General features: G+C 39.4%; 2 protein-coding genes across 4 annotated transcripts in view; one reads left to right on the top strand and one right to left on the bottom strand.

The window, feature by feature from the left end:
* Window positions 1-5588, top strand: part of lrch1 (leucine-rich repeats and calponin homology (CH) domain containing 1) — a 109418-nt gene extending 103830 nt beyond the window's left edge. For both annotated transcript variants that reach the window (XM_004566296.5, XM_004566295.6), the window contains one exon: window positions 3-5588. In XM_004566296.5, the coding sequence (XP_004566353.1) occupies window positions 3-116 (114 nt within the window). In that variant the 3' untranslated portion in view covers window positions 117-5588. The remainder of the gene's footprint in view (window positions 1-2) is intronic.
* A 1218-nt stretch (window positions 5589-6806) lies between these two features.
* esd (esterase D/formylglutathione hydrolase) lies at window positions 6807-12818 on the bottom strand. 2 transcript variants are annotated; one of them, XM_004566297.3, is made up of 9 exons: window positions 12687-12818; window positions 10899-10973; window positions 10693-10781; window positions 9307-9405; window positions 9002-9126; window positions 8794-8913; window positions 7762-7860; window positions 7421-7588; window positions 6807-7251 (listed from the first exon to the last, which is right to left on the bottom strand). In XM_004566297.3, the coding sequence occupies exons 2-9, from the start codon at window positions 10964-10966 to the stop codon at window positions 7171-7173; spliced, it is 849 nt and encodes a 282-aa protein (XP_004566354.1). In that variant the 5' UTR covers window positions 10967-10973; window positions 12687-12818; the 3' UTR covers window positions 6807-7170. The 2 variants fall into 2 exon arrangements, with proteins under 2 accessions (XP_004566354.1, XP_076730980.1); XM_076874865.1 differs by lacking the exon at window positions 12687-12818 and adding an exon at window positions 12155-12290.
* Window positions 12819-15562: the final 2744 nt, after the last annotated feature.

Below are 15562 nucleotides of genomic sequence, written 5' to 3'. Positions count from 1 at the left end.
AGGACAAACTGTGTCTTCCTCACCACATCCTGGAGGAGAAAGGCCTGGTCAAAGTGTCCATCACGGTGCAGGCTCTGGTGGATGAAGCCTCCCCCAGACACTCTGCCCTGACGTGAGCAGTAAAGATGGGCGGAGCTTCAACCGACTGACACGTACCACAGACACTCACCCAGATGAAATCGCTCATGTGATTTCACACAACGCTAAAAAAAAGCCTCCGATCCTTCATGAGCTTAAGTAACAGAGTGGTTTTTTGTTTGTTTGTTTTTTAAAATAGTATTCAAGGATAAAAAATGGTGTTAAGGGAACTAAACCCATCAGAAGTGTATTATCTACTAATTCATAAGAGGACAGTTTTTTTGGACAATTAAGATTTTACCATCGTGCCAAGCCAAGGGTGTGCTAGGAAACTCAAATTATCTTTTTTGTTTGTTTGTTTGTTTGATGTCATCTTCTTACACTGGTTGGTACCAAACTTTTGAACCATGAAGACCAATGTGACAGAAAGTGAGATTGGATTTTGAGAGTAGAACCAGAAAAGTTTGGGGAAAATATCACAAATAACGTGAGAGAAAAGGCTCAAAGTTTAGAAAGTGTCATAATATATTATAAAAAAAATATAGATTTATTCTTTTGAAATAATAATTTTAATCTTAAATCTGCAATTTGGGGAGGAGGGGGTTTTATAATTCTTCCATTCAATTATTTACCTCAATTTTCTTTCTTTTTTATACAACTTAATTGGTATATTCTTTAAAAAAAATGCATCTGTGTTCTCAAAATCAATGTTTTCGTTCTCTGACTGTGGCTCTGGTAATGTGTTGTTTTAAATCCACGATTGAACTCTAAATTGCGAGTGGATTGGCTGGAGCCAAAGCCTTTGTGGCGTACTGCAGTTGCACCAACTTCACCAGGTTATATCATGGTGTCTATGCACATGTTAACAAATGATTTTTATTAAATTATCAGTTATGTTTCTACAGATTTTTTTTTTTTCCTACTGAGGTTTCTGGTGAAGTGTTTTTGGACTGTGTGAGTAATTAGTGTGTTGCTCTCACTACCCTGAAAAGAATAAAACCAAAATACTTTAGTCTTAATGTAGAGGGAGTCGGCTTTTACCTGCAGTTTGTATTTAAACACGAAACTATTTATAATATAAAGAGATGCAGAGAAAATCCGCTTGAGTTGTTATATACAGTCAAAAAGAAAGAAGGCCAAAATATTTTTCTCTAATATATTTTAGGTATAACTTTATGTGTTTTATACATTTTTAGTAGTATGACTTTGTGTGGAGCTGTCTGCTCGTCCATGAGGCAGGTCTGAGTGTGCGTTAGTCTGGGGACACTAATCTGTGTTTCTCAAGCTTCTGATGGATTCCAGGTGATTATTTTCTTACCCTCTATCCTTTTACGCGTGTTGGTAGTCAGTGCTCACATAAGGAACCTGGAAACGTTTTCAGACTTGGTCCGTGAAGCTCCTATTGTGGTATTTGTCATGAGATGCAGTTTGCTAATGTGCCAAAACATGTGGTGGTAGTGGAACAAATGAACAAACAAAAGCAAAAACCAGTCAGTGTTTCAAGGGAACATTATGCATCACTGTGGTCATGGATGGATTACTGAACAGGCCTACAGTTACAGGGACCCACGGTCAGGGTGGCCCAGCTCAGAGCCCCAATTTGAAGGGATCAGCTAATTTCATCTGGAACATTAAAAAGAAAAAGAAAACACAGACCCAGGGTGACTACAAAGAGATAAAAATCAGTGACAAAAGGTCACAAAACAACCCACCAAAAAATGGTAATAACAGTGACTCACCATAACTACAAAGAGACAAAAAATGAATGCAAAGAAACAAAACCAAAAGTACCCACAAAAAGATAAAAAAACTGACTCCTCATAACTACAGAGAGACATGACTACAGCCAGACAAAACAAAAACTACCCGCAAAGAGACACAACACACTCAACATGACTACAAAGAGACACACAATAACTAAGAATCTGCATCTGTAGAGACAGATAATAAAAAACAACAGATGGTCACACCACAACAACAAAGAGACAGAAACTAACCACAAACAAACAAACAAGCTTTATTTGTTACATACACAATCATACAGAGTACGACATGCAGTGAAATGTTTTGTGTCCGAGCTGCGAACAGGCTGCAGACGTAGCCACGCCATTCCAGGGCTTTGTTTTTTAGCATGGGCGGTCTAGCCAGGACCCTTACTGTATACACAACAAGTGACTACAAAGAAACTGCAAAAAACACCACAGAGAAACATTGCACTAATACACACAAAACGACTTCAAGAGACGACAAATAGACAACATCCATGAGGACAAACAGACTGACCAAAAAAACAAACCCATTATACTGTAATAGACTAGAGGCTCTGGATGATGTCATTCTCCACTGTAGAAAGGGTCTGCGCCCGGGGGCCTGTTGTTGAGTAATATGTCTATGTCTGAGCTTCAGGCCTCGTAGACCACCTGAAACTGTATGTGACTTTTATATTTCAGGTGTGTGTGAAGACGAGATTTTCATGTAGCCATCGCCCTAGCTCAGACAGTCTCAGCTAGTTAAGACTCTACCATTTTTTTAAACTCTTAAAACACTATGTTAAAAAAAACATCCCTAGGTTTAAAAACTTGAGTCTAATGAGGTTTTTGCTGCTTAGCAGTCAATATGAAGATGTTAAAATGAAACGCTCCTCTGCTGAACAGTTGAGCACATGAGGGGCTCGTGAGTGAACTGGTTCTACCCTCTGAGGTTTAGGCCAGAGCTGTTGGTGTGTGAGATCAGAGACTGTGTGACTCAGGGTAGGTTTGGGTTTACTACACTGTTGGCCCTTCATTCCACAGCCTGCTACGTCAACAGTATCAGTGTGTGTGTGTGTGTGTGTGTGTGTGTGTGTGTGTGTGTGTGTGTGTGTGTGTGGTCATGGGTGTGTGTGAAATCAAGGCAGTTGCTGGTTGGTCTTTTGAAACATGTGGTTGTGCAGACCTGGCTCAGACTGAGATTTTAAAGGGGTAGTAGGAAGTATTATTTTGAATAACATTATTATGGACTTTGATCAGCCTCTGCTGTGTGATTGCATTGATACACAACAGTTATGTTGTACTGTTTGGCAGATTTACTTGTCAGACAAGTGCTGGACTTGTTTCTGAAACTAAGGTTTATGCTATACAGCAAGTTTAACAAAGCTACTTTTTCTTTGCATTAGCTGGCTCGGCAAAACCTGAAACCACAGTCATCACATATCACAACACTGTTATCAGCGTCCTGGGTTAACACAGGCGTTCTGCTTCAGGCTCCGGGTGTGCTAGCATAAAAGTGACTGTGGGACGCCTGATTTGACTGTTTTTATTCACAAAATAAACCAACCATGTACTGCCTACTGCAGTCTTATCCAGGAATGTACAGGATATAAAATAAATGACCAGTTAGTTATATGTTTAGCATAAGTTACCATGGTCATTAGACCAGATTTTTAAAAAGGGCTGCACTTGAGACATTCGCTAACCCAAATCTTCTTACTGCCCCTTTAAAACAAGCATTACATTATGTTTTCCTCCTAAATGCCAGAATGTCACCACATGAAACAGCAACATTCAACAACATTGTATGAATGGGGGATTACATTTTTGGGTTTGTTTTTTTTTTTTTTTAATTGTTTGTTGTTGTTTTTTCCTGTGCAGCTTGGAATCCAAAGCTTGAGCTACTTAAATATTCAGCAGTAATTAGAAAGAACTCCATAATAAATAGATAAATGCTTCCACTGGATAGATTTGACAGTTGCCAAAACAAACCTTTTTCTCTCCTGTGATAAAACATAAAGGATTTAATGTAAATGTGCTGTATGCCTGTGTACATATTATTTATCACAAGGATTTTTTGTATTGTTGAATTTGTTTGTTCATGTACTGTATATTTCACCATGAAACACTCACATTAGCAAATAAAAAGCTCAATGTTTTTTTTTAACCTAGAGATTAAGTTTGTTTAAACAAAAACAGACCATAATTCTTCCATCAATAAATCCATTTTTCTGCCACTTATCTGTGCCACAGGGGCAGCGGTCTAAGAGGACCGATCCTATCTTCTCTGCTACCAGCTGCTATCTTATCCAGAGGGAGACCGAGGGGTTCCCAGGCCAGTCAAAAGACACGATCTCTTATTTTAGTCCGATGTCCTAATCATCTCAGCTGGTTTACATAGACTGCGGGGGAAAATTACTCAGATTGACGATTTCTGATTGACGGAGTTATGTGTTTAAGGGAGAGCTCAGACATCCATCAGAGGAACCTCATTTCTGCTGCTTGTATCAATGATGTTGTTCCTTCAGTTGCTGCCCTGAGTTCGTGAACAGGGTAAGAATGTACTCATTCATCCCTACAATGAGCTTTAGCAACTGTGGATCAGGATGCCAGTTCCCCTACTGCTCACTTTCAACCAGCCCACAAAGTACTGAATGGGGTGCCACCCCCTACTGGGAGTGCCATCACTACTGGGGCCCCTACTGCGGCTACTGCCCCTGAACCCCTCTCTCAGGTGAGTTAACTGGTCTGATGGCTTCTTCTACGTAGGGGTGTTTTAAATCATTCTTAGCCTGTCCCCCTCACCCTACCATTGCTCCTGGGATCATGCAGGCATGCATACCCCTCCACTCCATAATAAGTTGTTGATTCATGCAGGGAAACATACTTATTACATTCTTAATAACAATGTAATAAATATTAAATATAACAGTACAGTGAGAAAACTACCACTATGAGGATTAGCATGTCGGCTTTAGCTGTGACATAAGTAACAGAGCCGGATGATTCCAGCGTGCTTATTTTGAATCTCTATCTGCATTTCTTCACATAATCATGCCATTTTCCACAGATCTGTGCACATCATGTCACAGCGTTTTGGGAAAAAGCAATAAAACCAAACTGGCTGCTTCCCCAACAGAATCTGCACTTTAAACTTGTATTTATATCTTTGTTTTGGCAACTGAGCAAATCTGAAGTCACCTTTGAAAATGAGATGGAGAGTTAAAGGGCCAGTGTGGGGGGTTTACTGGGAGCTATAAGTAGAAATGTAATATTTACTTGTGTTATTATAGGTCACCATCAAGTGTGAGATCAGAAGGAACAAACCAAACACTGTCTCTTAAGAGGGCTAAAGAGTGGCGATGCCACTAAATCCTACACACTGATCCTTTAAGGTTCCAAACGTGACGCTGTTGTAAAATATGTAAATGTGTGCCTGCTGAACCTAAAGCAGTGTGTGTTTTTGTTTTAAGGTTTCATCTTTTGTACAAATCTATTGTCCAGAAACAGCCTGTACTCACATTTTTGTACTTTGACTGGGAGCACATTTATTTTTTATGTGACTTATTTTCAGGTTTGTTGAAATTTGGATGTAACATACCCTTTTGTAACGCTTTGTGAACCTTTGTGTAAGTTTTTGTTGTACAGCAACTCAAATCTACATGCATGAATAGTCCCTGTAACGTCGCCTTAACTGCTGTGAATACTGTATATACTGTACTGTATTTCACTTTATCAGTAAAGACCTCACCTGAAACAAAAGTCTGTTGTTGGCTCATTTGTATAAGTTTTTTTTCTCCTCCCTTGAATTTCTCTAAAATTTGACTCTATTGATGCATCATTTCTGATATTGAACGAGTCTCCTCGGTCAAACTGGACAGCATTAATATAGCGTGGTTCTTGGTGGCAGGAGAAACTAGAGTACTAGAGAACGTGCACATCTTACTTAAAGACCAAGTCTGGGTTTGTACCAGGCAACAGTGCTAACCACTAAGTTGCACTTGGCAACGGTAGGGAGGAAGATTTTACTTTTAACAGGTAGAGACTTGCAGCAGAACCAGGCTGACAGATGAGCAGCCATTTGATGAATTGAGGATAAAGGAGGACATAATCAACCCAAAAGGCTTGAAACAGTGAAATATCCCCAATAAAATCTCTAAATGGTAAAACATGAACTCAATATTTATTTAATTAAAAGGAAAAATGTCAAAGTAAGTCCTTACATGAAGTTTGGAAAACTTCATATACTGTATTTTTGAGCTTTTTTTTTTATGTATATTAGCCATTCTGAAGTTTAAAAAAAACAGCATGCATCACTACAAACGGATGTTTCTGTTACTGTTTTTATGACCAAAGGATGCAAGAAAGAAATGTTAACCCCTTAAAGCTGGAATTGACTTTGAAGCTCATTTTAAGCTTTAAAATTGTCTTAAGGGCCGATTATATAACTGCAGTCACAAAGATGAAATAATCAGTGCCATCTAATCTTAAAGACCTCATAGTACCATATTACCCCAATAGAGCGCTACACTCTCAGACTGCTGACTTGCAGGCACCCACTTAAGATTAGCCTTAAAACGTTCCCGGTTGGTATTGCTGATGGATCAGGTGAACCTTCATTACACTGCTTGACCCAGGCTGCTGCTTCTTCACTCACCTTATTTTAATCTGTGCTTATACACCACTTTGCATTTAATCACTAATAATTACTAAAACTGCCTCTCTTCCACAGAGTGTCTTTTATTCTCTCCCCCAATCAAATGCAGCAGATGGCGGCCCCTCCCTGAGCCTGGTTCTGGAGTTTTTCTTTCCCACTGTCACCAAGTGCTGGTTCATCTGGTGGTTGGGGTTCCTTCTGTATTACTGTCTTTACCTTCCAATATAAAGCTTCTTGAGTCGACTGTTCAAAGTTGGTGCTTTAGAAATCAAATTTAAATAAAAAACACTCAACAGCAATGCAATGAAGACAAAACACCAAAATTTATCAGCAAGATTTATTTTTTTATTTTATTCTTATGAAAGACTGACCAGTCTCCGCTCTGAGTCCAGAAGAAAATCCACATGCTGGCAGTCGGGTCACAAGAATACTTCCTGATATTAGAAACGTGGCTGTAACCACACCTCCCCAAAAAAATACTAAACACAGAAGTTTCTCTTCTTTTCACAGTGAAGGCACAAAGGCTTCTAAGTGGGACGAATTGTCAGTGAGCTGACATGCTTTGTTTAGTTCCCAGAAACGGGTGAACTCAGTGCTAAAGGAAGTCGGAGGAGAAATGAAACAGAAAAGGTGAATGATGGCAGCAGGGTCAGAGTGATCTGGCTGGGGTCAAACTGCGTTGGCTGTTCAGGCATTCAGGTACTTGGCGTGGTGTTTGATGTGGTCGTTCATGAAGGAGTAGATGAAGAAGTAGCTGTGGTCATAGCCCTGCAGAAGGAAACAGCATACAGTGACACAGATCAGGTGTTGCATAAATATGAAGATCAAAAATAAATAAACTTCATTTTCTCAGCTGCTCTACGACTTATTTGAAGACATTTCTGATTTCTCTGACAAGAATCAGAGCTTTTACTTTGTAGAGACTACAGGAACTGACCGGCTGCAGCCTGAAGACGACAGGGATTTTCTTCTCGGAGCAGACAGCGATCAGGTTGTCGGGCAGAAGCTGGCTAGCTGACAGGAACTGGTCGTCTCTGCCTTGATCAATGAGGATGTCGAGCTGAGGACCGGAATACGAAGCTGCCAACACGGTAGCGTCGTACGCCTGAAAGAAATAATGACGAGTTGCATAAGTCACATGATCATGCTCCATTATCACCCGTTTCTTCTGCTCTGGTGGCCAAACTCTCCTCGTTGAAACTCTCATTGACTCTTCATCCAGCAGCTTAGGGGTCATGTTTTAGTAGGTTCTTTGGCCACTAACTTCAGTGCTCTTACCTCCCATGTTGACCTATCAGGGCCCAGGTATCCTGAGAAAGCTTTCTGTCCCCAGGGACACTGCATCGGGTTACAGATGGGAGCGAATGCAGACACAGCCTGCAGGAGACACATCAGGATCTATCAGCATCTTTCAGTTATTCAGAATGTGTTTCTACTGATGGAAAGTGAAGAGAGAGGACAGCCGAGGCTGACAGGATGCAAGAGTTCTGGTGATGTGATATTTTGTGACAAAATGTTTCCACAGAGATTCCTGAAGTTTTAATGAAACAAATCTGATAAAGAAAAATGATTTACTAGTTTCACTGGTGTTGGCTTTTTAAAAGAGTACTTGGGCAAACTACATAACTGAGCAATTGAGACATGAAAACCAAATCTCATACAACCAAAGAATCCACCACACCTTACGTCTCTTTGATTCTCGGCTCTTTACCTCACAGTATAAAGTGCCTTGATGGCAACAAATGTTGTGATTTGGCACTTTATAAAATTGAAAATTTAATAAATGCAATCGCCTGTATAATCCCGTCTATCTGAGCCTATCTACACATCTTCATTAGCTCTGATTTTCATCACAGTTTTTGTCCTTATGCGTTCGTTTTTTGCACCATTTTTATCAAGGAAAAAAAAAAAGAAATGGTCGTTAACGAGCAGATTGCTTCCAGCGTTTACGCAGCTTTACTTCAATTAGACTGAAGTCAGAGTCGTTAGCAAACATGTTGTGTGTAGATGTGGAATATTTCAATTAGTGTGTCCAGATACACTTAAAACGTTTAATTTAATCTGTCTGATAATTGGAACAGTCAAAATGACATACACAGTTCACAACTTTTCATTATCCCTGGCACATAACAAAAATTATTAAAAGGCATAGCAGAAGCAGACTGACAAATTAATGACAGGAAATGTTATTTATGATTAAAAAACAAAATAAAAATGAAAGCTAATTTAAATCTATTAGAGATTATAGAGATGAACCAATTGCCCTCATTAATGAAGCCTTTTCTCTTGTACAAGTGAATAGTACAGTACCTTGTATTTCCCCGGGTTCTTCAGGGCACAGATGAGCGCCCCGTGGCCGCCCATTGAGTGGCCAGAGATGGACATCTTCTCTGGGTCGGTGGGGAAGTTAGCGTTGATCAGTTTAGGGAGCTGACAGAGACGAGGCAGACTATTTAAATCACAGGAGCTTTAGGAAAAACAGGTGTTGCTGGACGTGGAAGACTTAAATCCGTCATACCTCCTCGGTGACGTAGGCATACATGCGGTAGTTGGTCTTCCATGGGTCCTGGGTGGCGTTGACGTAGAAACCAGCACCAGTGCCAAAATCCCAGCTCTCATCTTCGCCTTCGATGTTGCAGCCACCTTAGGAGGGATGACACATGGTTGGTCAGTCACAAAAGCTCTAAAGATGCTGAAGCCCCACCATAACCTTCATAGAGATTTCACTGAGCAGAATCAAGACTTCAAAACAAACCGTGGGAATCAGCACAAAGACGTAAGCGCACTCGTGCTGAGGTGCTTACTATCAGATGGTGAACTTACGGGGGCTGGTGTCTGGAGCTACGATGATGATGCCGTGCTCCGCAGCACCGAGCTGACTGCCGGCTTTGGTGATGAAGTTCTGCTCCGTACACGTCAGGCCTGCAGAGAGACAGTGAAAACTGATGAGCCGCAGTCACCGCTGCTCTGAACAGGCATGATAGCTTATGATCAAATCATCTTCTGAAGGCTGTCCAAATACGTTCATTTGATTTCATGCTTCACGAAAAAGTTTTTAATCAATATCAGTCAATATTTTAACATTTTTCACAAAATTCAACAGTTAGGCTGTGTTTAAGTTATCGTTCATACTACAGTCATTTAGAAGGAGAACCTGAGTGATTGAGCCACGTAAGGATAACAGTGGTCGAACACCACAGAGTGAACAAAATTACTGCAACAATTAGTGCGACTTGAGATCTTGTTGCCTATTGATTGGGAGACCAATCTGTCAACAACTGTAAAAAAAATAAATAAATCCAATGCAGTTACCTGGAAATCACTGATTCTTCCTCGTCACAATCTAATGTGACTGAGGCTTTACTGTTACAGTCACAGTGAACTTTTATTTTCTTTATAGATTTTCACAGTTTGCATAGGTATTTCTACATCCCTAAAAACATAATATAGCCATGCATTTATTACCAGATTTGCTATTATGCCACCACCGTTTCACCCTAACATTTTAAACATATCTCCATTACTTTTAGCAAACAACTTTAAGCATTTACAGTTAACCCTTCGTCTATTATTTCTTTTTAACCATTATGTTGAAGCTACTTTTAAATATCTTTGCCACTACTTATAGATGACTTTACGCTGTTAGCTACTTTTGGATATTGATAAATATCTTTTTTTAAATTTTTAGCAATTAAAAATATTGAACAATCTATTAACTGCTCTCAGCTATTTGTTTCTTTCAGCAAACAATTTATCCATTTAATTTTAGCTAATTCTACAGTCCATAACTATACACCTATCGCTTTCAGCCAATCATTTAGCATGGTTAGCGAACTTAAAAATCTTAAGCTAACAGGTATAAATTTGAGGGTTTTTTTACTAATTTGATTTAACAATTCTTTACAGTGAGAAAATGTTAAATTCTGACTTAAAAAATTGAAATCATCATCATTTTCTTTTTCTCTTTTTTAACCAAACTGAGACTAATTCCAGCTTTTTGCCCTCTCAGGTCTATTTTCTCTTCTTCAGTTAAACAAACAATGCATTGTTTAGCACCTGTCATACATTATACCGAGTCAGGATCTTCCTGTTGACTTATTTACTAATCTTTTAAACAGGAGAAAAACTCCTCAACTGATCTAAGAAAACGTTTAACATTTACACACCTTAATCTAATGGATCAAGGTAAACAATGACTCAAAAACTCACCAGAGAGCCAGTACATGACGGCACACTTGTCGGTCTCAGCCTTTGGAGGCAGATAGACTGCAAACTTCATCTTACACTTCAGCTCAGTGCTGCACAGAGTAAATACAAACACGTTAGTGCAGTCTTCTTACACATTTATACACTTTTACACACATGAGAAAGTCACTGAAGGTGAGGCCAAAGGAGTGTCTGAAGATGTGTCGCACCTTTCATGTTCAAAAACCTTCTGGAATCCGCCAGCGCACTTGTTGGAGGACACTAGTGTGAGGGCCATCTTTGATCTGAGGACATACAGCAGCAGAGTAAACGCAAACACAGTGTACTCCTGCTTAAAGTCACTCAGACTACATCCAGCCCACATTACTCAACCTCCCCACTGGGTGAGATGGTTTTGTTTCACAGTAATGTACACATCTCTTATATCGGGTGCAAATGTGAAGCACTGCATTATGGAAGTTTAATAATGCACACGAGGATGTTTCTTGTACTAAGCACGCTTTTAAAGAGCAACAAATGACACTGTTTTTTAATAATATAAATACAATGAGTGCAAACTGAATTAATATAGGATATAATATCTCTATAAAAGGTGATTACAAAGCTAAAATACAAACTGAACTTCCTGAACACACTCTTTATGACGTCTGTGACAAACTCCAGCCTCCTGCGACCCTGAATTGGATAAACGGATGGATGGAGGCCATATTATGCATTTCCTTATTTTCTATCATGTAAATACTTGTACAATGAAAGCTCAAAGTAAACATGATAGAGTTTGAAATAATGCGTTCAGTGTCTGTACAAGCTCAGCTGTCACGCAGCTTTTCCTACTCTTAGCTCTTTATCACATCAAAGACAGCAGGTGTCGCTAATATGGTCATCTAGGCACTGAAGCTACCTTCTGTTTGCAGAAGGCAGCCAATTAGAGGAAAGCAGGGTTAAAGGGGGTTGTTTCAGTCAAAGGATGAGCTGAGGAGCTAAGCTGAAGCCACATTTGAAGTAAATAAGAGGTATTTTGATCATGAATGAGCGGAGTCTAGGAAGATCGAGGGGGAATATAGAGCTAGAAATGAGCAAGTCTTCGAAATATGGACTGCCTGGCTTTCATATCCTACTACACCCTAATCTTTATGTGTAATAAGGTATTGTGATGTAACTGTTAGTTACTGTCCACTTGGATTGGACTTGGCTTAGTTATTAAAACTATTTATTGGCAGCAGCACTGATAATAAGTCAGGTTAAGAAGCATTCCCATTTAAAAGAACTTAAACACTCCATACATGGCTCCATGAACAAACAGGTGAATGCTCAGCACCAATCTGAGAACCTTTCGATAAATGAGGCCCCGGATTTGATAAGCACAAACGCAGGTAGTCCAAACACTAAGCAGATGCAACTGATGTCGCGGTGGTTGCGATTAACGTTCAGGCTTTAACTAGGACGGCTAAGAAGCGTCCGTTACCTGTCCACTGTGCTCACGAGGCGACGTCGCTGCAAGTACAGTCGGCGAACTCTGAGAAACAACGGTAAGTCTCAAAGTCTAAGGCAGCTGAGCAGCAGCTTACAGAAAATGTCAAATCTGACCACAACAGCAACGAATACAACCACAGGTCAGTGTATGGGCTGCTGTCACCCTCCAGCCTTGGCTTAAAATAAAGTCAACCCCTGGTACTAACGACAGTGACCAAGGCAAAGCACCTACAGTACAACATTCAATCCAAATTACGTCCTGCATGACGCCGAATTAAACATAATCGCTTTCTATACATGCAACATGTCTTTTAAGCCATTCACACTAAGCTTTTGTTAAGATTTTACACAGACGGAGTTAAATTGGTCAGCAATAGAATAAGAGTTGGGCGTGCAAGGATTAGCAAGTAAAGTTAGCCCATGTAGATATCTTTGAGTGGCATTTTTAATTTCTGTCTAAAGTTACATAAGTGAAAACACGGGGACGCAGCAAAGCAGCAGCAGAACACATGACTAACACATACCTTATTAAATCAATCAATTTATCAGTGTAACTGGATAAATTGCTAAAGTCCCCGCCGATGTCGTGCAAAGCACAGAGTCCACAGTACGACAACGTCAAGGTTGACGTGATGACGCCACCCCCTAGAATATTGCAGGACTTGATGTAACCCTAGATAGACGCTAGATGGCGCCGGTGTTTATCAGGAAGAATGCTGCATTGCTAGTCACAGAGCAATAACCAGTAATACTTAACAATATTGTTTGTATTGTTCATTATAATATCTTTATTTTACTTGTTTATCGGAATAAATTCTTAATATATTAAGAATTAAATCATATACCTAAATCATGTATCATATTTTAGGAATAAAGCTGTAACATTATAAAACACAATTAAATGGCAAAGGCCTTAAAAGTCGTTTTTTTCACTGTTAGACCAGAAGATAGAGGCTTTTCATAGTGTCATGTTGTAACATTTATATTGTAATAGTGTACTCCACAAATTATAATTCATTCCAATTAGTCTGGATTTGTAGGTCTGCATAATTTGTAGTAAACCCGAGTGTTTTAGGGGGCACCTGCATTGCCCATGAATGGATAAATTTCTCTATTACATGTAAGAACTGGTAACCTCTCTTTTCCACTTTTCAAAAGCAGAAGAAATCTCACTCTTTGATCCAAGATAGACAGAAAATTGCATTTTTCTTCCTGTTATTTGTTTAAATTGTGTATGAAGTCTCATTTCACTCCAATAAAGTCTGTCTATGTTTATCTGATTGTCTCTGTATGTGTGTAATTCTGTTTCTCTGCAACTCTCTCAGTCTGTTTTACACCACCTCCCTAACTTCCTGCAGGTTTGCATCTCCTTTACTTTTCTGTCCATATCATCAGTTTTTTCCTGTAATCTTCACTCTCTTTTACCGTAAAGCACAACTTAGATTGTGAATAATTTATTAAATACAAACAGAGTACACTAATACTTGTGCCCCGTCTGTCTCTGCAGCTGCTTCCTAAATTAGACCATTTCAAATCATCCACCACCCCCTCATCTACCCACCCCCCAACTGAAAAAAACCCACCACAGATTAAATTCACTCAGCAGCCTCAAATACACTCCCAACATGATTATGGTTACGCCTGCAGCCATGTGCTCTTGAGGACTCCATTGAAAACCGAATTTGTCACACACAAACAGTTTTCCTGCTCATAATTCCATCGTTCACACAGTCGGCTAGGTGGAAGGGGAAAAAAAGTAACGTTTCTATAAAAGAGATAATATTTTCAAAAGTAATGTCATATTTTAATAATTATTCCACATTTTTATTTTGAGAATAAAGCTACAATTTAGCATTCCAGATTTACAAAATTACTGGGAATCTATTCTTAATATATTAAATATTCACAGATACCTAGTTCAACTCTAAAGGCTAAAAGAAAAAAAATTCTCTTCAGTTTTCATATTATTATTTGCTCGTGTATGAGATCAGCCGATTCCTGTGTCATCCCAGTAAGGCTAACATTTTGCAGTCGAATCCATTGCTATAAAAGCATCATCAGGTGATGAGAGCTGATTTGGCTTCTCTGAGATGCAGAAGGCAGAGCTTTTGTCCCTGCATACGAAGTGGGGCTTTCATCAGTAATCAGCACCGTGACTTGCTGTGGAAGTGCAGGTTAACTACTATTCTTTTGCAAGGAAGAATCTGACAATCTTCATAGAAGACCTTACTTTATTTCACATCATTTTTCCTTTATTTAACCAGGTAAGATATCACTGAGAGTGATATCGCAGAGCGAGACAGAGGGAACCAAGCATCTAATGTTAAATATACATATCATACAGACAACACAGTCTATGATTAAAGCTAATGTCAAACTGAAATTTGATGATAGTGTACAAATAAGTGGTCAAAATGAAGTACACAAATGAGATTCAAGATCCTTTCCTTACTGGCATTCACCACCATTTGCAGATTTTATATCATGTATGATGAGTTTATAGTGGAGGAACCAAGTGAAGGACACGAAGGAAGGCGAAATGAAACACAAGCAAAACAGTTTTTTGGCTGTTTATCAGTTCCAGTTCTTCAGGAATTGTTGTCCAGACTTCTTGAAGGACATTCAAAGCTCTTCTTTGGATGTTGGCTGCCTTTTGTTCTGTTCTCTGTCAAGATGATCCCACTCTGCTTCAATAACGTTGATGTCTGGGCTCTGAGGAGGCCGATCCATGACTGAGTGTGTCTAGTCTGTAAAAGTATGTTTTTACTGCACTGGCAGTGTGTTTGGGATCAGTTGTTACCAATCAGATGCTTTCCAGATAGTAATGCATGGTGGATCAAGATCTTACATGCTTTTCTGTGTTTGTAATTCAATCAGTTTTGACAAAATCCACAGCGCCCTGAACTATGACAGAGTCTCCAATGAGTTTTACAGACGGCTGTAGACATTCACTGATATATTTCTCCTCTGACCTCTATAGAAGTGAACTAGAATTTTCAAATTTGAGTTCATCACTTCATTAAACCTGCTGTCAGTGATTCTTAGTCCTGCTCTCATTTCCTTCCTTCTTGACAGCAACCGTTCCAGAGACCGTTTCTGATGTGGCTTCAGGGATCAGTAGTCACGTGCTATACATGGTAGGTTGGAAATGATTGGGCTAAAACTGCATAGCTAAATGTATATAAAAGCATCCACAGTCAATTTAGAATCACCAGTCAACCTAAAGTGTCACAGGCTGGGTCTCTGACCCAGCGCTCTGAGTTCATGTTTGTATTTGTCTCATTTTGTTATGTGATTTAGTTTGTGTTATTTCCTATCTGCCTTTAGTTTAGGCAGTTATTGTTCCTGGGTTTTCTATGTTTTGGGGTTTTGTATTTATTCATCACATATTAGGTCTGTT

The sequence above is a fragment of the Maylandia zebra genome, linkage group LG16, assembly GCF_041146795.1.
Source record: "Maylandia zebra isolate NMK-2024a linkage group LG16, Mzebra_GT3a, whole genome shotgun sequence".
In the NCBI taxonomy this organism is placed as follows: Eukaryota; Metazoa; Chordata; class Actinopteri; order Cichliformes; family Cichlidae; genus Maylandia; species Maylandia zebra.
This window is presented reverse-complemented; position numbering and strand designations above follow the sequence as displayed.

Excerpts from the sequence above, each read along its gene's own strand:
- esd (XM_004566297.3), bottom strand. The coding sequence starts at position 10,966 with ATGGCCCTCACACTAGTGTCCTCCAACAAGTGCGCTGGCGGATTCCAG. Across the intron at positions 7,861-8,793 it reads AGAACCCGGGGAAATACAAG|GCTGTGTCTGCATTCGCTCC; the intron begins GTACTGTACTAT and ends TGTCTCCTGCAG. Across the intron at positions 7,589-7,761 it reads CTGATAGGTCAACATGGGAG|GCGTACGACGCTACCGTGTT; the intron begins GTAAGAGCACTG and ends TATTTCTTTCAG.